Source organism: Talpa occidentalis, unplaced genomic scaffold, assembly GCF_014898055.3.
Source record: "Talpa occidentalis isolate TD23 unplaced genomic scaffold, MPIMG_talOcc4v2.1, whole genome shotgun sequence".
NCBI classification, from domain to species: domain Eukaryota; kingdom Metazoa; phylum Chordata; class Mammalia; order Eulipotyphla; family Talpidae; genus Talpa; species Talpa occidentalis.
Window position 1 is genome coordinate 50,447,854 of NW_026555331.1, and position 24,158 is coordinate 50,472,011.

The 24,158-nt window shown below is 40.5% G+C and overlaps 1 protein-coding gene and 1 pseudogene across 3 annotated transcripts in view; both read left to right on the forward strand.

Moving 5' to 3' along the window:
- The window catches only part of CUNH8orf89 (chromosome unknown C8orf89 homolog), a 33,166-nt gene extending 29,948 nt beyond the window's left edge, over positions 1 to 3,218 (forward strand). The window contains exons 5-7 of one of the 3 annotated variants that reach the window (XR_008550635.1): positions 2,075 to 2,225; positions 2,664 to 2,747; positions 3,013 to 3,218. Coding sequence is in view for 2 of the 3 variants with exons in the window: in XM_054692182.1 (XP_054548157.1) it covers positions 2,075 to 2,204 (130 nt within the window). In the remaining variant the exon portion in view is untranslated. The remainder of the gene's footprint in view (positions 1 to 2,074; positions 2,226 to 2,663; positions 2,748 to 3,012) is intronic. The other 2 variants (XM_054692182.1, XM_054692183.1) reach the window with 2 other exon arrangements.
- A 626-nt stretch (positions 3,219 to 3,844) lies between these two features.
- Positions 3,845 to 24,158, forward strand: part of LOC119249653 (bis(5'-nucleosyl)-tetraphosphatase [asymmetrical]-like) — a 67,468-nt pseudogene continuing 47,154 nt past the window's right edge.

The following is a 24,158-nucleotide window of genomic DNA, read 5'->3' on the forward strand; positions in this document are numbered from 1 at the left end:
TCAGCTTGCAAGTTTTGTCTTCTGTCTGACCCTTCTAAACATGAGTAATTTTTAAAAACTTCACAGTGATCGTAATGTGCCTGTAGCTAGTTCTGAGAGCTACTATTCTAAAGTTGACAGATTATGAAAAATATCAAGAGATGAAAATGGCCATTTTTCTTCCCTTCAGACCTTCATGGAAATTATTACATTGTGTCCTGGCATTAATTGTTGCCTTAGACAAATCTGATTCTTCACAACTTTTTATTCCTTGTAGATATTTTGCAATTTCTGCATGGTCATCTGAGGATTTTCAGGATTCCTAACCAGACCAAACCTAAACAAACCCTGGAAATCTGGCTCCAGGATCAAGGCTATGAAAGAGGAAGGGTGTGGCATAGGGAGCAAAGGGATAAGGGGGCCTAATGGACTATGATAGGGAACTATGGGTGCCTTGGTGCTGGGTGTGGTTTGGTAACATACATCTGAAAAAGTGTGAACCTATACCCCAGCTCATAGACAGCCTTGTAAACCAATGTTCTCTCCATGAAAAATAACACAATAAAATTCTTTGTAATTTTGAAACTAACTCAGAATATGGTTCACTGTGGGTTACCCTAGATCAAAATTTCCTGAAACAGTATGTTTTTTGAAGGCTGCAGATTCAATTTTGCATTTGGGGGAAATTTTCTTTTATAACCTACTTGAATACTTTCTAATTCTCTACTTCAAGAGTGCCAAATATCCTTGAGATTATCTTCACTTGTTCTAAATATCTGGAGTTAGAGAATAACATTTGTCAATATTTTTCTATTTTCTCTCTGATTGCTTTAATTTGTGGTAACTTTTTTTCCTCCCCTAGGTCAGCAGTTTTGTTTTCAACTATGCCATTTCTTCATTGCTGTTTCTAATTTATGCATTCTATAATGATATTATCTATAACTCCAAATTATTTTAAGTCTACGATTATTATTTCTCTAATTCTATATCCCAGGATTGGGAAATCTTTTTTTTAATGTCTAGATAGTAAATATTTAAAAATTTTCAGGCCACACAATTTCTATCGCAAGTACTTAGTTCTGAAGTTGTAGCATGAAAACAGTTACAGATAATCTCTAAATAAATGAGCATCACTGTGTTCCAATAATATTTTATGTTCAAAAAACAGGCCACCATCTAGTTCATTCTCAGTTGCAGTACTACGTTTACGCAGTGCAGAATGATCTTTTAGTAATACTTACATTATTCTTCCTGCTGTCCTTAAGATCAGCTCTTAATGCTTCTGGGGTCAGTTCCCCAGTTTTCATGGAAGGGGGTGGTTTTTCTATGCTTTCAAAGCATTTTATTTATAGGCACATCATGGTCATCATCGGATGGGTTTAATAATAACATATTTTTACATGCCCTCTAGATACAGGACACTGTACCACATGCTTTTCATCTACTGTCTTATTGAATCACCCAAAAAACTCAATTTTATAGTCCCAAGTCAAATTATTCTCTCATTCTATTCCCCTGGGTGACTTAAGCACTTTCTCATTTCCCAAACCTCTCTTAGTTTATGACCTTTCTTCTTATTTCTCTGAGAAAATGATCCAACATTTAGAGGGGCCTCCCCTGGTGGCACAGCTGTTGAGCTCTGGGTTGCGAGGCTGCCCACAGCCTCTGCAGCGCCAGTTCGATCCCCAGCCACTGGCGAGGGTCCCACAAAAAAAAAAAAAAAAAAAGAAAGGAAAAAGAAAGAAAGAAAATGATCGAACATTTAGAACTATGGGCAAGGGTGAAATACTGCTTGGTCCTGAACTGTTTTCCAGAATTTTCTACTGTTGGAAACAGACTGCTGTAGAGCCGTGGCATGGGACTGAGATTGGGATAGGTTATTGATATTAGGATTGCACCCAAAGGTTGTGGGCAAAGTTGGGCAACAGATGGAGCCAAATAGTCCCAGTTGGACAGATTGGAGGGACTCTGTAGGAAGGATGCAAGGAGGGTAAAATAAAGTCTGAGAAAGAAGGAAACCAATAAAGTCTCACAGAATTCAGAGACCACTTGACTTGCCTCCACTCTCACCAAATCCCTCTGTTTTTGCTCATTTCAGGCGAGATCGGGTTCAGATGGAGGACCAGGTCTTCTTTCCAATGCCATTTGAACAAGAGAACCCGAGGATGAAGTTTGAATATGACAGGCAGTCTGAGAAGTCTGTGAGATATTGGGAGTGGGCCTGAGAAGAGCAGGAAACCTTTACAGTAAGTAAGGGAGCTGGACTGGGTGAGGAGGGTGCAACATGTGTGGTTGTAGTTCATTACTATAAAACACCAGTATCTGATAATGAACTTACATGGTGTCAAAATGATGGAGAGAAATATTTTTTTTGCTCTTCCTATTCAGTCAGCCTGAATTAGGCATCCAGGAATCTCTGTTTCCTTTTTCAACTCGCCTCCCTCCTTGTTTATAAGCCCTCTAGACTACCTCCACTGCTTCCCTGTCTTGGCTTCCTCCTGGTAATGGAAAGTCAAAGTTCTGGGGATGGTTTTCCTTGAGAATGTGAAAAGGTGGCAGCTGGACAACAGTGCCCCTCTTTAGAGGCCGGCTCAGTCCTCCAGATTTTTCGGTGGAGCACCTGCATGACAAACACCGCCCCCTGTTGGTGAACGTGATCACTGCAGTAGCTCATGTTTTTTCAGGTAAAGCTCCCTTCTGACCTGAAGACTAGGAAGGATGCAAGTCATCAGGGAGATGAAAATCCATGGCTTTCCACACAGACAAGTGTAATAATAACTATTATTTTAGTAGCTAATTATTGAGAAGTGGCTCATAATTTGAGAGGCTGAGCTATGTCAGATACCTGTTAGATACTGTGGAGGAATGAATGGAGGTGGGCTCATGTCCTAGCCTCTAGAACCTGTGAATGTGACCTTATTGGGAAAAAGGATCTTTGCAGATGTTAAGTTAAAGATCACCAGAGAAGATCTTCTTGGGTTATTCAGGTGGACCCTAGATATAAAGTTAAGTATCCTTATAAAATTCACACAGAGAGACCTAGGAGGAGAGACGACCTGTGAAGACAGGAGCAGAGGTGGCAGCTGTGCACCATAAGCCACGGGTGGCCTGGAGCTACCAGAAGTTGGAAGAGGCAAAGAGTGATCCCCCTAGAGCCTTTGGCAGGAGGAAGTCCTGCTGACACTGTGATGCAGTCTTCTGGTCTCTGGAACTGTGAGAGAATAAATTCCTGCTGCTTTAAGCCACCCAGTTTGTGGTAATTTGTTTGAGTGACTCTAGGAATTTAACAAATGCATTGTGTGCATCATTTCTAATCCCCACTGTGACTGGCATGTAAGGCATTATTTTCCCATTTTATAGCTAAAGAAATTGTGATTAGTAATTTACCAAGTCCTCTCTAGTGTCAGTGTCAGGATTTGAATCTGGGGTTACTGAATTTTGAGTACCTGTTTTTTTCCATCGCAGTACAATCCTTATTGACTATGTTATGTCCAATGTCCTTCCAGTTCAAAAACTGCTTCCTTTGTGTTCCTGTCCTGTGGTTTCCTGTTTGTCCCACTCAGGTCACCCACCAGCAGCATTTAACTGATGACCTATTTTACTGATCAATAGTTAGGGTTGTGGATACTAAGTGGATGGTAACCAGTCCCTCTTTCCTTACCCTATTTGGGACCTGAAACTTCAAGGAAGAAATAATCTAGCTTCCCATCGGAGAAAATCAGTAGGAATATTGTAGAGCCCTAATAATAGTTTAAATTTTTAGTAAGAACTAGCATGTATACCGTGAAATATGGATTACAAGACCTGTTCACTCGCACCATTTCATTGGAGCCTAGGAAAGTGGGGTTACACAGGCATATAACATATGGATGAATTTGTGGGTGAGGACATCAGCACTTCCTACGTCAATGGGCTTCCTCGATTCCACAAGGTAACTGAGAAGCAGCTCCCTACAGCACCCTGGCTTCAGGATCACTGTATAAAACTCCTTTAGGTTCCTCATAGTCTCATATAACCAGCCTCCCAATTGCAAGTGCTAAACATTACTTGTTTTTCCTCTGGATTATTCACCTTTGGAAATAAGAGAGGGCCACCCTCTGTAGTCATGGAGAGCTAACTCCTATCCAAGCAGGAGTGTGGTGTTGGACAAATGACTGATATCTGTGCACAGGCTGGAGTCAGAGGAAAGCTGAACTCAGACCTGCTTTAGAATAAATATTTGTGATTTCTTGAGCAGTTCTTGCTACTTAATGTATGGCTTTTTCAACATACATATAGTCTGTACCTTGACTGATGCTTATGTTTAAAGATATATAGAAATTGCCACCAGATCCCACCAAAGCATTCAGCTAAACACAGAAATTGTACAAGTTCGCAGTTACAGGCACAATTTACTTTCCTTGCCCTACAAATTTATATCGACATTAAATGCACATGTGAGGAGAGGAATGTTTTCAATCCATTGAGAGTATTTTGCCCATGCCCATGTTTTTATCTGGAAGGAAAGAGGTACCAGTTTGTAATTTTTCTACAACTTGATAAACTTGAGTATAATCTGAGATAATGTGTGCATGAAGAGAAAACCCATCTTCCCAAAACTGCAGCTGGTGAAATAAAACTGATGTTTGTTAACAACAACAATAACAAACGAACAGAAAAAATACCTCAGGCTCACAACAAGCCAGTTTCATCCAATGCGTTGTATTTTAACAGAGAAAGTATATTCACAGATTGATGCACACATCTGGCACCTTGCTGAGCAATTACTGGCAGTTAGCTCTTCTATCCACTGCTGGTCTCAATGGTACAATATTTGTGTGTGTGTGTGTGTGTGTGTAAAATACGTGGAACATAAAATTTACCACTTTAACCATTTTTGGTAAGTGGTAATTTACCACTGTACCCATTTGTTCCATTTAGTGCTACTAAGGATACTCTTACCTACAGTCTTAAGCTTTTGGGTATTTATTTGGCATTGACTGGGATACCTAGGCCGCTGTTGACCTGATTACATGACTATCTCCATGGTGGTCTTGGGATAACTCAGCCTGTGATAACATCAAATACTTTGCTGATGTAAATGTCTCTTGACGTGTGGTCACCGTGTCCCCTTCCCTGTCCCTCATAAAACTTTGTCCCCCATTCCAATCCCACCCTCCGGACTTTACTCCTCATACCGTTGACACATGATCAGCTTTCCTAGCCTGTCTGCTTTCAATAAATGGCACAAGAACTTCTGCTCACGTAGCAGAGTCTTGCCTTGCAAACCTGCTCCACCACTGCAGTGTGCCTCATCACCTTCCTTGCTGCAAAGTGGCAATAAAGTTCCTGTCACAACAGGCTCTGATGCCAGGTTGCCTGGAGTTAAACTTTACTTTGGGACTTGTTAGCACTTCTGAATTTTTTTGAGAACTCTCCAGACTGTTTTCCATATTATTTCTCTAATTCTATATCCCAGGATTGGGAAATCTTTTTTTTTAATGTCTAGATAGTAAATATTTAACACAGGAAAGCGATTTGCACTCCCACCAACCAGAAGGAAAGGGGCTGGAGAATGAGCGAAACCATTAAAAGAGGTCAGTTGTGTGATGATGGATGGAAACTAGACTTTTGGGGGGGAGATCATGAATTAGCATGTACAGATGTTGGATGAGAAAACTGGACAACTGCAACTTAAATAGTTTCATAAAACCATCCTACTGTGATAAAAAATTAAATTTAAAAAGTTAAATTTTAAAAGTAAAAAAAAAAAAGGAAACTTGCAAGTTGGTAACTGTGGTCAGGTTTGCTTTCCCATGTCATCTGGAAAATGGAGATTTTAAAAGTACCAAAATAACAACACCTACTTCTCAGGATAAAAGTGAATTAAGTAAAATAATGTATGTAAAGGTCTTCACAGTGTCTGCCACATGGTATTTAAGTTTGTTATTTTAATCCTTCAGGATGATTCCCACCTCTCAGGGGCTGAGCAAGGCATTCAGTGTCGGGGTGGCAGGGGAAATAGAAGTGCCACATGAATAGCCCTGAAACCCTAGAAGGACTGATCAGCCTCCTTCCCCCAATTTGGAGAAGGTTGGGTGGGATACAATTACCAATTCCTGGGTTTCTTTTCAATCTTAGCAGAAAGGGTATAATTTTAATAAGATGAAAGGAGGCTTGCGGGCTCTGGATAACAAAGAAAATCACAGGCCTCAGGTGTGTGTCCGCATTTCTCTGGATCATTTTCAGGAATCCGGATTAAGGAATACAGAGGGCAGGAAGACACTGGCCCGCTCCCCTCAGGCCTTGCTTCTCCTGTGGGGGCAGGCGGGTGGGGGTGGGGGGAGGAACCCAACTCCAGTACTTTGGCCACAATTGCTGAAGTTAAGATGGGGTAGGGGCGGGGTTAAGTGTTAGAAGGACTTTTCTGAGCATTGCTGATCCCTCTCCCACGGGGCAGTGGTGCTGACTTCCTAAGTCACCTGGTGACAGTTTACAATTTAACTTAAGAAAAAGAAGTTCTTCCCTAGCTCTGCTTTTGGAAAATAATAAGTTCTCATATCCGTGTTTAAATGTTGATACGTATTATCTCAAATGGACTTCTACTTTGGCCGCTTTTCCCACTTCACTTTCCAAATAAAGGACATAATGTCCAACTCTTTGTTTATATTAAAAAAAAATAGTATAGTTGACATACAACATTATTTTTATTTCAGATGGACAACCTATGATGAGATATTCGGGTACATTGCAATATTATCATAATGAGTCTACTTATCTTTTCTTAGCAACTTTCAAATTTGCAATTCCATATTCCCAAGTGGTACATTACATCTTGATTTATTTTCCAACTCTTGTACTTTTTATTTTGATTCACGAAAGCATCACAAAACCTAGGATTCCCTCTCACATGCCCCATATTTTGCCATGGTGATTTTTTACTCCCTTCCAGTGACTTTTTTATTCATGGCTTAACATTTATGCAGTTTAATGCTTAGCACTGACACAGGAAAGACACATATGAATATTGCACTTGACATCATCAATCACTTACTGTGTTCTTCATTTTGAAAACAGGATCATGACATTTTCATTTATATTTTTATGCGCAACACTATGATGGCAAGTTACATAGAGTCTAAGCACCACGGCCATCTGTGTCATTTCTGAGAAAACCGCCATCAGGGAGGCTCGATCACAGATAACCAAAGAAACATTTCTTATCTGGCAAACATTTCCTACACGGTCCATTCTCCTAACCCCAATCTGAGGCCGAACCCAAAAGAGAGAAAGCCCTGTATCCCTAGGGGCCTACCTGGGTCTGATAAAAGAAGGCTTTTCACCCTTGAAATACTCATCGAGGTGCCGACCATCCCCGATGGGGGACCCGCCTGAGGGGTGGCACTGCGGGTCATCTTCAGCAGTGTTTGGTCTGGTGGCCCAGGCATTGTGTTTCCGTGGAAGACTGGAGGCCAGAGTTGCGTATATACCAGTCAGGCATCTCAACAATGCTGAATTGCCTTGCTCAAAAAATAAAGTTTCTATTTTGAGGTATCAGTACAGTAATAAAGCCTAATAGTTTGGGAACAAACCAAAAATCTGATGCATTTTGGAGAGTCATGGCTCAGACTCCTTTGCAGTCTAGTGTGATTTAAAGCTACGTCAAGGTCAGCTGCACAGAGGCAAAGAGCCCTTGGCATCAGGGCCACTCAGGAAGACTCACTTCTGCTATTTAAATCTACACAGTACGTCCCACCTGAAGTTTTCTGTCTTGGACTTGACTTTGCACTGGCGTATTTAATGACCTATACAGGGTGCAAATGTAGGGTGTCTATGCAGATGGGGCAGGGAGAGGAGGTTCTATGGGGAAGAGCCCACCCCCAGATCAGCCACTATGGCAAGGAATTAATCCAACTCCAGGCTTTGTTGCGACAGTATTAACATGGCAGGCACACAGCCATCGCTTCCACTCAGCCCAGGTAGGCCTGGTCGGGAAAGCCTGTAGGGTCAGGAACTATGCGGGCAGGGCTGGTTTTGTTGTCTGAACTTCAACATTCTCATGTTCATCCTTCCACCTCCATCTACACTCAGTGCTTGAATCATCAGTCTCAACTCTGGGAAAAGACAAGCTTTCTTCCAGACAAGAGGTGCCAGCTTCCACAGCCCCCCAAGCCTTGGTGACTTTGAGGTTTGATTGGACCCAAAGACTGTCTTCAGTGCCACAGGACACCTCTGAGCAGTTACTGTGGTACCAGACAGAGTCATGATAGGAGCTATTTATACATGAAGCAGTACTTGATGCTTCATATAAAGCAATGCATATTTTTAAAGGTAAAATGCATGTATCTACGAGTTGTGCTTTGCTGAGGTTAGGTCTGTTGTAGACCAGAAACCACACGTCGTGATTTCTCTCATGTTTTCTTAGAAAACATTTCTATTTACAGTAAATAGTTAATATGTAAATATTATATATACACTGATTCTGGACTGTCTGTTATTCAGTCTATATACTTCCATGACTTGCATGAAGAAATATCCTGTATATATTGATATTTTGTTGTAAAGTGAATAGTTAGTAAAATTGGAGGGTGTATGACTGTCCAATTGCAAATACTATGTTCACCAAATAAAAATGCATTGTTAAAAAAAATATTTTTTTATGTGCAATCTCTATACCATTTTCCATAGGAGCTGTGCTGTACCAGATAACATTCCCATCTACATCTTCACCAACATTTGTGGTCTCCATTCTTTTTGATATAGGTCATTCTCACGAGGGTGAAGGGTTCTTTTATTGTGGCTTTTATTTGCACTTAGAAAATAAGTGATCCTGGGCCTCCCTGGTGGTGCAGCGGTTGAGCGCTGGGTTGCGAAGCTGCCCGCAGCCTCTGCAGCGCCGGTTTGATCCCCAGCTGCTCCCCGGCCACCGGAGGAGGGTCCCACATGGCGCGCAGACCTCTCCTGCTGCCCACTGCTCCCCTCAGCAGTGTGCTTCGGTCCTTCTGCCTGCTCTGCTCCCTGCTCTGGCTCTGGTGAATTCTCTCACCCTCCTGCGCTTCTGACTGTACCCAGTGCTTGTATAGATAAATAAATAAATCTTAAAAAAAAAAAAAAGAAAAGAAATGATCCTGAGAATTTTTTTCGTGTGCTAGTAAGCCATCTGGAGAAGTACCTTGTACTTAACTATTTACCCATTTTTTTTTTTTTCACTGAGGTGTTTGTTTTATTAGTTCTTTATATATTTTGTAAATTAACCTCTTGTCAGTTGCGTGATGGGCAAATATCTTCTCCCAGTCCAGAGGTTGCCTTTTAGTTTTTATAATGGCTTCTATGATGATACTAAAGTTTTTGTTTGATGTAGTTCCAGTTGTTTATTTTTGTTTCCCTTGCCATAAGAGTGTATCTACAAATGCACCTGTGGAGTGGATGTCCAAGAATATATTACCTAAGCTTTCTTTCATGTATTTTATGGTTTTGGGTCTTATTTCCAAGTCTTTAATCCATTTTGAATTACTGTTTGTGTCTGGAGTTAAGTAAGGATCTATTTTCATTTTTTTGGCATATGGTTGTATAGGTTTCCCAACATAATTTGTAAAGGCTTTCTTTCCTCCCGTGTATGATCATGGCACCTTTGTCAAAGATTAACTTTCCATTTTGCTACCCAATTAATAATAACAATTGAGCAACTTAGAAACTAAAATGAAAAAAAGAGATTTACATTAATAATACTATGTGGGATAATTCTAAGGCAGTCAAAAAAATCCTCAAATGGAGAAAAGAAGGGAGGTCCTGAAACTCTCAAGCCACCTCCCAAGAGAATTTGAGTAATTTGTTTGCTTAATTTCAGGTTTGGTTATCTGAACCTCTCTCAGAGGATATGTTTGTCCAGTCCTGACTCTTTACTCATTCAGAAAGGTCCTGTGAGAAAGAAGTTTCTGAAACAGTTGCAAATCAGCAATTGAAATTCTATCTTCTTTGGTGGTCATGAAAGTAAGAACACAATAATCATAAAAGAATGACTTATATTTTTAAATTGTAAATGGAGAGAGTGAAAAATGAATATGAAAACATATTTAAAATTCCAAGGAGAGAGAAAAACTGGTAGCAGTTTCCCACTTAGAACTTTGTGTTCATGGAGTCTGTATTGCCCAAAGAATCATGGGGCATTCCATTATTTTGGGAAAGGAATGTGTTATTAGCATATCTATATGTGTTTCAACTCTTGTGGATTTTAGTTTTCAATGACTCTCTTTCATGTTCTTGAGTTTCCTGGAAAAGTTCTCTCCAACATGTAGAGTTATATCTGAACAAATTCATCTTACATTGGATGACAAATTACATTTGAATGTGTAAGGCTGAAAGGTCAAGGCTGTGCTGTTAGTCATTCAAGCTTCCTTACAGTGTCTCAGTCTTGAGAATAAACTGAAATCACTGAGCACTATACTGTGGTCCCCTCAAATCCTCATGAATACCCAAATCTGCATTGACTTGGATTCTTAATCACTGACTTCTTCCAAAGGAGGGCTAATGCCAAGGAATTGACAACATAAGTTGCATCATACCCAGAACCATATCATTCATTCCATGAAAGTCCGTAGTCATTGATAACCCAGAATTAAAAAAAAAAATCCCTTTTTTCTAGTCTTAAATAAGAGACAAGACTTGAGGACTATACTCCAACTTGTCAACCAGAAAAAACTATGTGAGAATCAGTCCATTTGCCAGAGGTACTTCCAGAAGGGATGTATAAAACTACATTTATATGATTATACATTTAGAAATTGTAAAATGGATGATGCATGTTTCTTTTTTTTTTAAAAAAAGGATTTATTTATTTATTTATTTATTTATACAAGCATTGGGTATAGTCAGAAGCGCAGGAGGGCGAGAGAATTCACCAGAGCCAGAGCGGGGAACAGAACAGGCAGACTGATGAATTACACTGCTGAGGGGAGCAGCGGGCGCAGCAGGAGAGGTCTGCGTGCCATGTGGGACCCTCGCTGGCAGCCGGGATTGAACCGGTGCTGCAGAGGCTGCGGGCAGCTTTGCAGCCCAGCACTCAACTGCTGCGCCACCAGGGGAGGCCCAGAATGATGGATGTTTCTAATCTGAGTAGCCCACAGGCTTTGGTACATGTCTCTACTGAGAAGATTTTGCTGTGTTGTTTATATCTTGACAGGTGCCAAGATACTTGGATCTCCCATGAGTGGTCTGTTCATGCCTGTGTGTGTGCCCTATACCAAATGCCATGTTGCACATCTGCAAATGCACCTAAGGAGAAAGCCCACATTCATTCAGTCTCTGTAATTTTAAATTTTGTGCTACTCACACAGATACTGGGTAGAACTTAATTTAGCACTGCCTGTAAGAAAATGAGTTTTCACAGACCTTTAGTAGCATAAAGATCAGAATATTTTTTCCAAGCACTTATAAGCTCTAGCTGACATGCAAATAACTGAAATGCAATTCAAGTCATTTTTCAGAGTCATTTCAGGGGATCTTTTTAGGACCTCTATAAGGTTCTATTAAGAATTGTTTCTTCAAGGAGAGTCTCTTTTAACAAATGGTGCTGGGAAAAGTGCATAGGGATATGCAAAAAAAATGAAGTGGACCACCACGCTACACACCACATACAAAAATTTACTCAGAATGGATTGAAGACTTGGATGTAAGACCCGAAACCAAAAAACTACATAGAAGAAAATATAGACAAAACACTCCACAACATTGGCTTCAGTGATGTCATTGGGACTCGACTCCAACAGCAAGGGAAATAAAAACAAAAAATAAACAATTGGGACTATATCAAACTAAAAAGCTTCCGCACAACAAAAGAAACTATTATTAAAACAAAAAGACACCCTACTGAAAAAGATAAAATATTTTCACATCATATGTTGGATGTGATATCCACAGGGATGATAGCCAAAAGCTACAAAGGACTGCACAACTCAACAAAAACAAATAACCCAATCAAAAAATAGGCAGAGAGCTAAATAGACACTTCTCTAAAGAAAACATAGATGGCCAACAGGCACATGAAAACATGTCCATCATCACTTATCATCAGGAAAATGCAAATCAAAACCACAATGAGATACCACCTCACAGCAGTAAGAATGGCCCAATTCAAAAAGACCAGAAACAAGTGCTGGTGAAGATGTGGAGAAAAAAGAGCCCTCCTACACTGTTGGTGGGAATGTGGACTGGTGTGGTCCCTGTGAAAAGCAGTATGGAGGTTTCGCAAGACATTAAAAATAGGGCCTCCCTGGTGGCGCAAGGGGTTGAGACACAGCTTATCAGGTTTATTGCAGCCATTGCAGTACAAGATCGATCCCCAGCCAGGTTGCTACACACATGGCGCAGCAGACCTCTCCTGTCTGGTCTGCTGCTCCCCTTTGCAGTGTATTTCAGTCGCTCTGCCTGTTCTGCTCCCCTCTCTGTCTCTGGTGAATCCTCTCACCCTCCACACCTCTGGCCTGTGCCCCCATTCTTGTATGCATAAATAAATAAATCTTAAAAAAAAAGACTTTAAAAATAGATGCACTATATAACACAGTAATTCCACTTCTAAGTATCCACCCCCCAAACGCTAAAACACTCATCCAAAGGTATACATGTATGCCTATGTTTGTTGCAGGCCTATTTATAATAGCCAAATGATGGAAACAACCTGAATTCCCAAAAACAAATGAGTAGCTTACGAAGATGTGGCATATATACACAATGGAATACTCTTCAGCTATAGAAAAAAGATGAACTCTTGCCATGAACTCTTGCCATTTGTGACAACATGGATGAAACTAGAGTAAGTATTATGCTAAATAAAATGAGTCAGAAGGAAAAAGACAAATACTGGATAGTTTTACTCACACGTGGAATACAGAGAAACAAAGCAAAGATTCAGACAAAATCAAACCAAAAATGAACCCAAAAAATCTGATTGTAGAATTTATATGACCAGACAGGAAAGAGTATAGGGAGGTCCATGTACTATGGTGGGGGCCTGTGTGTGCCCCGGTTTTGGGTGTGGTGTGGAAACATACATCTGAAGAGGTGTGATCCTATACCTCTAAATCATACACACTTTTATAAACAAATATTACCTCAATAAAAAAAAATACTTATTTTGGGCCTCCCCTGATGGCGCAGTGCTTGAGCGCTGGGTTGTGAGGCTGCCCGCAGCCTCTGCAGCACCAGTTCGATCCCCGGCCACTGGCGAGGGTCACACACACACACACACACACACACACACACACACACACACACACACAAAAACAACAAAACAAAACCGAAAACAACTTATTTCTTCAGCTAAAGAATTATTTACTCCTTTTATTCCCCTCTAGCTTTGACACTGAGTGCCCTAAATTAAGTAGGTCTTCAGAATTATGTTGATAAATTAGTCATTATACATGCTTTAGTTGCTAAATATATTTTAAAATTATCTGTGATAAAATTTCCACCATTCAAATGTTCCCTTCATTAAGCTTTAATAATAGCTCTTTTCCCTAAACCCTTATTTTAGAAGGATGCTAAGTGTTTTAATTTCATCATCTAATTTAATTTTTCACCAGCCCAATGAAATAAGTATAAATATGATATTGATAAGTTCACACAATGAGAGATTTCAAGCATTTCCAGTTATGAAGCTTTTGGGTCTGTAGCTAATAACAGTCTATTTTTATTTTTTTAATATCTGTAAGATCTATAGAGATTGCCTTCTTTACTTCCTGATATTGGTAGTTTGTGTTTTCTCTTTTATTTTAATTAGACTTTCTCGAGATTTATCAATTTTATTGATCTCAAACAGCTAGCTATTAGTTTCATAGATTATCTCTATGATTTTCAGTTTGCTTGATTAATGTTCTCATTATTATTGTTTCCTTCCTCCTGCTTGCCTGAGTTTGATTTCCTCTCCTTTGTCTACTTTCTTAAGGTTAAAATTTAGATTAGTGATTTGAGATGTTTTTTAATTTTCCAATATAAACATTTAATGTTATAAATCCCTCTCAGCTTTGGTTGTGTCTCTCAAATTTTCATGTTACATTTTCTTTTTCATCTTCTTAAAGTATTTTCTGTTATCTCTTTGAATTCTTCCTTGAACCAAAGATTATTTAGAAGGGGGCTGTTTAGAGATTTTTCTAGATCCATTTCTGTTATTAATTTTTAGTTTTAATCTGTTGTGGTCAGAAAATAGACTTTTATATGATATTAATTTTTAAAAAATTGTTGAGGCTTCTTTTATGACTCAGAATGTGGTCTCTTTTGGCAAATGTTTCATAAGCACATCAAGTAAATGTGTATCCAGCTGTTGTTGGTTAAACTGTCCTCTAAATGTCAATTAGCTCAATTTGTTTAATAGTGTTGGTCACGTTGTCTATTTGTTCTATCAATTATTGAAAGAGGAGTGTCAAAATCTGTAATTATAATTGTATATTTATGCATTTTTTTCAGTCAGTTCATACTTCATGTTATTTTGAAACTCTGTTAAGTGCATGCACATGTGGGGTTGTTACATCTTTTTGATGAATCTATTGCTTTGTGATTATATAATGTTTCCATTTATCTTTGGTAATACTCCTTTTTGCCCTGAAATCTACTTGGCCTGATAGTAACCACTTCAGTTTTATCTTGAGGAAAAATTTCATGGTGTATCTGTCTTGTTCATTCTTTTACTTTTAAAACAGTTTGTGTTGCTCTATTTTACTTTTCATCTACATTATTATATATTTTTTTGTAAATTCTCCCTATTACTCCTGCTATTATGCTTGCATAATTTTCCCCGTTATCAACATCATGCATTCATGAAGGAAGGAAGGAAGGAAGGAAGCAAGGAAGGAAGGAAGAAAGGAAGGAAGCAACGAAGGAAGGAAGGAAGGAAGGAAGGGAGTTTCCATATGTTAAAACAGAGTCTCTAATAGCTAGCAGAGTTGGGTCTTGTTTTTGCAATTAAATCTGACAATCTTGGCCCTTTAGTAGGATTTCCGCTACACCTTTGCCACCAAGTATTTCTCTCTGATCTCTTTTGCCCTTTCTTCAACCTCTCTCTAGAGCACTCATTAGTAGCCAGTGGTAAAGAGCTTACAAGTGTATGCAAACTTCTTTCCCTTGTGTCTGTTGATTCTACCAATTTCATACTTCCATGCCAGTCCACACTGGCTTTTAAGAACATGTCAGACTTTTAGGCAGCTTATTTGTATCCACTTGTATGGCAGTCACCTCTGCCTTCCTTGCTCTGTGAAAGATGAGGCAGTATTTGGGTCCCAAGTTTCCTCACAGGGCTTGTCTCTCCTTGGACTTCAGTGTACTTGGTTGCCTTGTAACTTCAGTTCCTTGGTGAGCTCAAGAAAAATTATGATTTTGAAATTTTCTGCCATGTTCTCTTTGTTAGGGGAACTATGTTCTGTTGTGGCTTTCTACAGCCTAAGTGGAAGCAGAAGCTTCCTGGAGGGTTTAAGAAAAGAATGATATTATCTGATTTATATTTTTAAGAGCTCCTGCTGGCTGCTTTGCAGAAAATGCATCTGAAGAGGGTAAGAATGGAAATGGGGAGACCACTGAAGTGGTTAGCGAGGCAGTTTAGTCACGAGAGAATGGTGGCTGGATTGTGGTGGTATCAGGGGAAAAGGAGGGACTTGGGACATATTTTAACCGTGAACGTGGAGGACCCGAGGATGGATTGAAGGAGGATGATGAGGGGAAAGGAGAATTCAAGGATGACGCTTAGGCTCAATTTGAGCAATAGGATGAATGTTGGTGTCATTTACTGATTTGAAAACAGGCTTGGGTGGTGGGAGGAGATTTAGAATTCCATGGACACGTGAAATTCCCGATCAAGTAGAGGCATCCATTCAGCAGATGGACACTCAAGTTCAGAGCTCATAGGAGACTTTGGTCTGACAATTTACCCCTGAGACTTAACAAGTAGAGATGATCTATAAAGCTTTGGGAATGAATGGGGTTACCTGGGGAGAGGATATAGGTAGAAAAATTTGCTAGTTTGACATAGTATGGAAGATGAGGGAACATAAAGGAGGCAGAAAAACAATGGTCAAGGATAAAGAGAAAAGACTTTAATGATTCCTTGAAGGAAACTTTTTGTTTGTTTGTTTAAAGATATATTTATTTTTGCATACAAGAACTGGGGTGCAGGGTGCAGTGTGGTGGGAGGATTCACTAGAGACAGAGTAGGGAGCAGAACAGACAGATCAACTGAAATACACTGCTGAGGGGAGCAGCGGGCAACATAGGAGAGGTCTGTCTGCTATGCCATGTGGGTAGCTCCCTGGCTGAGGATCGAACTCCTGCTGCAGTGGCTGCAGATAGTTTCATAGTGCTGAGACTTAACCCTTTGTACTACCAAGGAGGCCCCCTGAAGGAAACTTTTAATCTCGATTTGGTAGGAATTCATACATTACAAAAACTGTACATTTAATTCAAGAGAAACTTGAGATAATAAAATTCTTTTGATAATAAAACTCTGATTATTTGGTGAGTAAGATTGTCAATTGCTGCTAGAATCTCAGGCCAGGGTCTTTCATCAATTCCAAGCAGAGGTCTGCCAGTGCTGGTGCCAGGAGCAAGGCCGTTTCTCTTTTCTAGATCAACTGAAGCAGAAAAAGACCAGCAGAAAAAGCCTAGTAGGTTCTTGAAAGAAACCCTGCTCCAAAGCCCACAGAATCAGAATGAGCCCTTCACTTGGGGCTCATGACAAAGTTTCTTGCAGTTGCCTGCAGGAGTATCTCACTGCACTGAAGCTTTGCAGACATGTGCACATGCTTCTCTGTAAATATTTGCTGCTTCTTGTTCTCCTCTCGGAGACAGATGCTCCTGGTCAGTTGGGTCCTGGCTGTCTCACAGATTCTTTCTTTGGTCTTTGCATGTGTTATTGTGAAATCTACTGATTCCTCAGAGGAGACATGCTCTATTGAGTAAGAGAAATGTGGCTAAAGGAACACACTAATGAGGCTGATTAGATACTTTTATTGGTGGTGACCTTTCTATTTAACTCTGCAAATGTGTTGTTTTTGGTTTTAAAAATAAATCATAAACCTCACATTTCTTTCATTTGGCCTCTGAATCACATATGGGCTTACACAATGTAATAGGGTTTAGAAAGAAAAAAAAAAACATTAGTGTGAGTTTAGATTTTTTCCCCAAGTAGTTAAGACAATATTATTCCTTCTCAAATGTTCTGATTAAGAGAATGATGAGACAAGCTGTGTGGAGGAGGGTGAGTTTTTAATCTGAGAGCACCAAATGCAATAATTTTGCTTCTGTTTCTTAGTAACTATAAAAGGCCACTATTTCAACCTGCACCTAGCACACCAACATCTGATCCAAGCACCTGTCAAGAAACACTTTAGAAAGGAATTCATTTGGACTGGAGAGCATTATTCTGTACCCAAACGATCATTTTTTTCCTTTCCTAAGACACATAAATTTGAAATCTATCTTGATTTTACCCCACTCCTGGAATGTCATTTTTTCATGATAATTATTTTTAGTTTGGACATCACTGTCAGCTTAAGCAACTTGGTTCTCTGTCAAATCCAGGGAATAGGCCATGTTGACAGTGTACAGGTGGGTGCCCCCTACAACCTCAATATTCCAAGATGGCCCCTCTCCTCCCCCATCTTTCCATCTCTGTCCATGAGGGGGAGGTGCTGAGCCTCCAGCAGCAAAGCAATATAGACAGTGGGGCACCTGGGACCTCCCAGGAAACATTTTCCATTTTTCCTCTTCTACAGAACCTGGATGTTACACTCGTTCGCTTTGTGCATAGTCTCTTAGTGTCTACTTTTACTTGTTTTGGTGAGTTTTCTTTTCTTTCTTAATCTCAGAGAGGCATATAAATAATTAGAAGCAAGCTGTCATCACTTGCAATGTTTTATCACCTGGCTCACTCCTTAGTGTGTTATCTGAAGATGTTTACTATGAAGGGAATCTATGAATGTAAAAGAATAAAAATGGTTTGGTATTTATGAAACTCACATTGGTGGGTGTTGGGAGATACAGAGTGTGGCAATTTCCCTGCTGCATCTTGTAAGAGTTCCTTGAGTTTGCTTTGAATATTTTTTAAATTTATTTATTTATTTATACAAGAACCAGGGTACCGGCCAGATGCGTGGGAGGGTGAGAGGATTCACCAGAGACAGAGTAGTGAACAGAACAGGCAGACTGACTGAAATACTGCTGAGGGGAGCAGCGGGTGAGACAGGAGAGGTCTGCCGCACCACGTGGGACCCTCGCCCTAGGCCAGCATCGAACTGCGGACAGCTTCACAGTGCTGTGCTCAACCACCTGTGCCACCAGGGGAGGCCCTGCTTTGAATATTGTGGATACCTATTGCTCCCCCAAACTCCTGAGGAGGCAAAAGAAAGACTCTTTCCATGGTGTCTTCTGTCTCCATGTTCCTGCTTCTCTTGAACTAGTCCAGATTGAGGGTTGTCTTGTCATCTGTCAAGTGTTATTTTTATTAGGTCTTGTGACAATTCAGACATGGAACTTAGCCCTTTCTTTTGGTTCACACACATGCACACACACACACACACATGCACACACACAAATACACACAGAACCGCTTGAACAAGGCATATGAGCAGATTGCAGACTGGAAGTTTTCAAGAAAGTGGGGTGGAGATACTCCTCACTATAGTACACCTTCACATTTGATGTGAAAGATCTTGGCTTTATTAGTAAGGATTTTCCATAAAAATGGAATATTACTATGTGAGAACGAGGCCCTCTCGCCTGGCCAGTTTCACATTACAAGAGTAAGGGATTCTTCTCATCTAAGAAATGAAGAAAATTATGACAGGAATACACATGTTTACACACTGAGGCAATACCAATAGTTCTATGCTTTTGACATTTTACAGTATTGATGCAAGGATTCAAAGACAAGTGGCTTTTATAGTTAATATATGGATATTTTGAAGATAAAGTATTCTTTTTTAGAAACATTTTGGAATTGTCTTCCCATGTAATAGTAAATACAAATGCCTGTGCAACTGTAAACATATCATGCTAGAATGAATGATCTCATATCTTAAATACAAAATTATAGGCATAAGTTGATCTTGGCACTCACTAAAAGATACTTTTATTTTATAAACAGCCACTTAGATGCTTGGACTTTTCAGTAAGAGTGGAACAGAACAATACTGAAAACTTACAGCTGTGCAGTGAGAAGGAGAAGTAATAATATGAGCTTCACACTGTGCTCAATACACAGGGGAGCCCTCTTTGTAAGGCTATTGCTCCCCCAAACTCCTGAGGAGGCAAAAGAAATCTTTCCATGGTGTCTTCTGTCTCCAAAACCTGCTTCTCTGAGAGTACAAGTCATTAAGGCTCATAGATGGAAACACACCATGCAGGACAGCAACACTGCAACACACGTTTGCTTGAACAAGGCATATGCAGTTTGCAGACTGGAAGTTTTAATGTGCAGTCCTCACTCTTCACATTTGTGTGACATGTATTTATTAATAATGGATTTAAAAAATGGAATATACATACACATGTAACCTAATATATATTTTTGTTCTATTATGATTATTTTATATATATATGAATTTAAAATTCTTTTAGGGTGTCCTGTTTTAAAGAAACTGAATAAACAATCACTGACCTTCAATAAAATTATAATAATGTCTATCATAAAAGTACTAATTATAACGAGTCTATTTTAAGAGGAAATTCCTTTGTGCATTTAAAATATGATTATGTACACAGTTTCATTTCCTTGCAATTTTCTAGTACTCATTGCTCATGAAAAAGCAGGAACACTAACGTTTGCCTTTTGTCAAATGAGAGCTCATCATGTGCAGCTTGGCAAGTTGGAATGCCTGATCGTACTTGGCTTCTAAATCAGTTCTGCCTCATGCCCACAGCTAAAAATACCTCTCTCCCTGTCTGCATTAGAGTGGTCCAGAACAGCAACTTCTTAGAGGCAGAGAAAGTTTTTTCTATGAGTTTTTATTATTATTATTATTATTATTATTATTAGCATTTGTTTAGTAAGATGATTACTCCTAATGTGTTTGAGTGGTCACTGTGTGCCACGGCTCTATATTAAGAAGAGTTTATGCCCCTTCCTCCCTTATCTTTACTATTTATTCTTTTTTTAAAATAAGATTTATTTATTTATTTATTATTTAAATATTTTGTTTTATATAATTCTTACATCTTTTTTCATCTTTGCACAATGTATGCATTTTCATTTTTGTTATGTTCTCCATACAATTGCACCCCCCCCTTATTTTGACTCTAGTTCTTTCTTTCCCTGCCTCTCCCTCCCCGACTCCCCCCGTAGTGTGTCTCTGGTTTATAGTTGCTTGTTGATTTTGATTTTTACTTTGTATTGATTAGTCTTTTTCCTGGTCTCTTATTTAGGTTTTCTAAATTCCTGCTATGAGTGAGACCATCTGGTATTTTTTTTTTTTTCTTTCTGACTTATTTCACTGAGCATGATCCCTTCTAGCTCCATCCATGTTGCTGCAAACTGTATGTGTTTATCTTTTTTGATTGCTGAGTAATATTCCATGGTGTATATGTACCACATCTTCTTGATCCAGTCATCTATTTTTGGGCATTTGGGTTGCTTCCATAGTTTAGCTATTGTAAATATTGCTGCTATAAACATAGGGGTGCAGGTGCCCTTTGCCTCAAAGACATCTTTACAGACACATCACCCAAAGCAGTGATAGTGAAGGCAAAGATCTACAGCTGGGACTACATCAAATTAAAGAGATCTGCACAGCAAAAGAGACAATAACCAAAACAAAGAGAAACCCCACCAACTGGGAGAAAATTTTTGCACACAACACTAATGATAAAGGACTGATCACAAAAATCTACAAAGAGCTGATGAGACTCAACCAAAACAAAGAAAATAATCCAGTCAAAAAAGATTTATTTATTTATGCACCTAAGAGCTGGGGTACAGGCTAGAGGTGCCGGGGGTGAGAGGATTCACCAGAGACAGAGTGGGGAGAGGAACAGTCAGATCTACTGAAACACACTGATGAGGGGTGCAGTAGCGAGTCAGGAAAGGTCTGCTGTGCCATGTGGGTTTAGCTCCCTGGCCAGGGATAGAACTGGAGCTGCAGTGGCTGTGGATATCTTCATAGTGCTGTGACTTAACCCCTTCACCACCAGGGAGGCCCCAAATTATTCTTATTAGGTACACTAATTGGCATCTTATTTATAGACAAGGAGATGAAGACTTGGCTACTATTTACAAGATCATACAGTCTTTGATCCTGAAGCTGGGATATACATCCAAGAGCCTCTGACTCCAAACTAGCAATTCAGCTGACATGCTAGCATGTCTAAGCATATGATCCAATCGTATTATGTACTTAGCCAGTTAGTAGTCTTATGCAGTAGATTAGGAACTCTTTTTTTTCCTCAAGTCTTCCTGGTAAATGAATTTTTAATGTGTGGAAGGATGTCCCTGGAGGCCCTCAGTATCTGAAGGTTCTGATCTGCAGAGTTTTTCACCCAGAGCAAAATTCTGGATATTCCTCAGTTGGACGATCTGGAGCCAATGTTGGGCATCAACTTTGTTTTGTTATATGGCAAAGAACTAGGTGCATTTCTCCTAATCTGATGCGTATGTGTGTGTGTGTGTGTGTGTGTGTGTGTGTGTGTGTGCATGTGTGTGTTTGGAGTAATTCTGAGTGACCTTTATGAAAAAGAATTCTCGGACATCTCTCTGAGAAGTTATTCTAAATGTTAGGACTATCAAAGTCAGAAAGAATGGAAAAATGAAGACAGCACACAAGAAGAACATTCTGTACTGGACACCAGGCTGGACTGATGATAATAACCATAATGTCTATGGAGTATGAGAATGAGTCTTGTCTCCTGTTATCTCTCATGCTTCCACTGCAGCAAGGGATACACAAGATTCAAGTGGAAAACCAGGGAGCAAACTCCTGCACTGTCAGGAGACCAAGAGGTATGTTTAGTGAGTTGCACAGAAAATATCTAGTCTGGAATGAATGATCTCAGCAAAAGGGGTTGCAATCATCCTTCCACTGCTCTGGTGACAGAACATTGGCCACCATGGGAGTAGGGACCTGCACATGTAGGCTTGAGAAGTGGCAGCGCCTGAGGCTGCGGCTGCAGTGTGATACTGAATCCTGCCAAGAAGCAGACAGTTAGGGAGGCTTAGGAGACGCTGACGAAGTTCAAGCAGGCTCCAAGAACGCTGTTGCCTTCCTGGTGCTGCAGCAGACACCCCTGCTTAAGGGTGGCATGAAGCCTTGAGGGCTCCACTGGACCACACTCACTCCCTCCTCCATGCAGACATTCATGAGGGAGGCTGAGGGCCTGTGCATGACATTTACATTGCTAAAATTGCTCTTAATCATTTCTTTGCCTTGGTATCCAAGTAATATTCAGTGATTGTAAAGGATAGAAGGAAGAAATAAAAGAGGAAGGGGAGAAGAAAGGAGAGAGAGAGCGAGGAAGGAGGGAGGAAGGAAGGAAGAAAGGAAGGAAGGAAGCAGGCAGGCAAAAGCAAAAACAAAAGGGGACATTTGTTGGGAACTGGGTGAAGGGCACAGGGGATGTCTCTCCCATTTTTACTACTTCCTCTGAATCTATAATTATTTCAAAATGAAAGTAAAAGAAGGAGGAAATCCCATAAATCCGCCCCACAGAGATCACCAGCACTGATAGTGCAGCATGCATCTTTGGTTATTTGCATGTGTCTGTATAATATGTTGTAATTAACAAAGCTCAATAAATTGAAGAGAGCTAAGCACAGAGTGAGAGTAAGCCATTCTCATGTTTTGCATTTTTATAAAGTTTCCACAATTTCTCCATGCAGAGCTACTTACAGCTCTGCACTGGGAGGACCCCACCTGATATGGGTAAGAATTGTGTTGCTTCAAATGGACAAAGCCACATAAGCAGTTCCTTTATCGAAGTCTGCCTTTCCGCCCCTATTTTTCTCTGGGTACACTATCTATACAACTCCCCTAGAAAACACCCTTGCACTGAGGGCTTCAAAAACTTGCCATTTAGAGTAGGAAATAGAGGCGTCCCTGGTGGTGCAGGGGTTGAACACAGCACTGTGAAACTATCACCAGCCACTACAGCATGAGTTCGATCCCCTGCCAGCCAGGGAGCTACCCACATGGCGCAGCAGACCTCTCCTGTCTCGCCCGCTGCTTCCCTCAGCAGTGTATTTCAGTAGATCTGCCTGCTCTGCTCCCACTTTGTCTCTGGTGAATCCTCTCATTCCCCAAACCTCTGGCCTGTACCCCAGTTCTTCTATGCATATATAAATAAATCTTTAAAAAAAAGTGTAGGAAAGTCTTTATACAAAAGAGACCAGTACTTCCAAAGAAGAAAGAGATAGCAAAAATAAGGGAGTATAGAAAACAATTTAAGAGAAACCCATATCCTGAACACAGAAGTTGAGGAGGAAGCAGATGTGGTGAAAGGTGTGTGGTATGGGCTAAAAATTAAACTTGATATTACGTGCGGCTTTGACATCTGAAACCCGAAGGACCTCGAGTGACCTAACCACAAGTTCTCCTCCCCACTCTTCTCTGAAGGTTGAGCTGCCTTAGCCAAACAACCCTCCACATCATAGAGACCAGCCCAGTGCTCGCTTCTCCCTGAGCATCAGGCTTGGGTTCCCTGCCAGCCCCTGGAACCACTCAAACCAGCCCTTTGCATCCTCCCTGGGGACCCACCCTGCGCTCTGGATACTATTAAACCTGCCCACACTGGCCCTGCTGGTTCACTGTTCCGGGGTGCTGTGTGTCCTGCAGTGTCCTGCTCCCCCGGGCTGTGAAAATATGTGACTAATAAGTTGCTGCCGATCTCATCTGTCCAGCATCACTGTTGAGTGTTTGGACATCCCCCAATCCCTGGGGAGGGACTCCTTCCTTCTCTAATGAAGTGAAGAGGAGGCTATCAAAACAGGGTGGAGTGCCAGGTCAGCAGGGAGAGTCTTGCCCATCCCAGGAGCCTGTGGCCTTGGGTAAAGTGCTTCTTCGCCTGTATCTTCCTCTTGGTCTAGCCTAAGTCATGAAATAGAAGCTGTTGGAGCTGGTTGAGTCATTGCTGTTTGCTTGATTTACTGACACATCCTCCCTTTGTAAGTGAATGTCAACAAGTCCAGGGCTTCCCTTTCAGGGTTTACTCTGCCAGAGTTGGGAGACCCCTGCCAG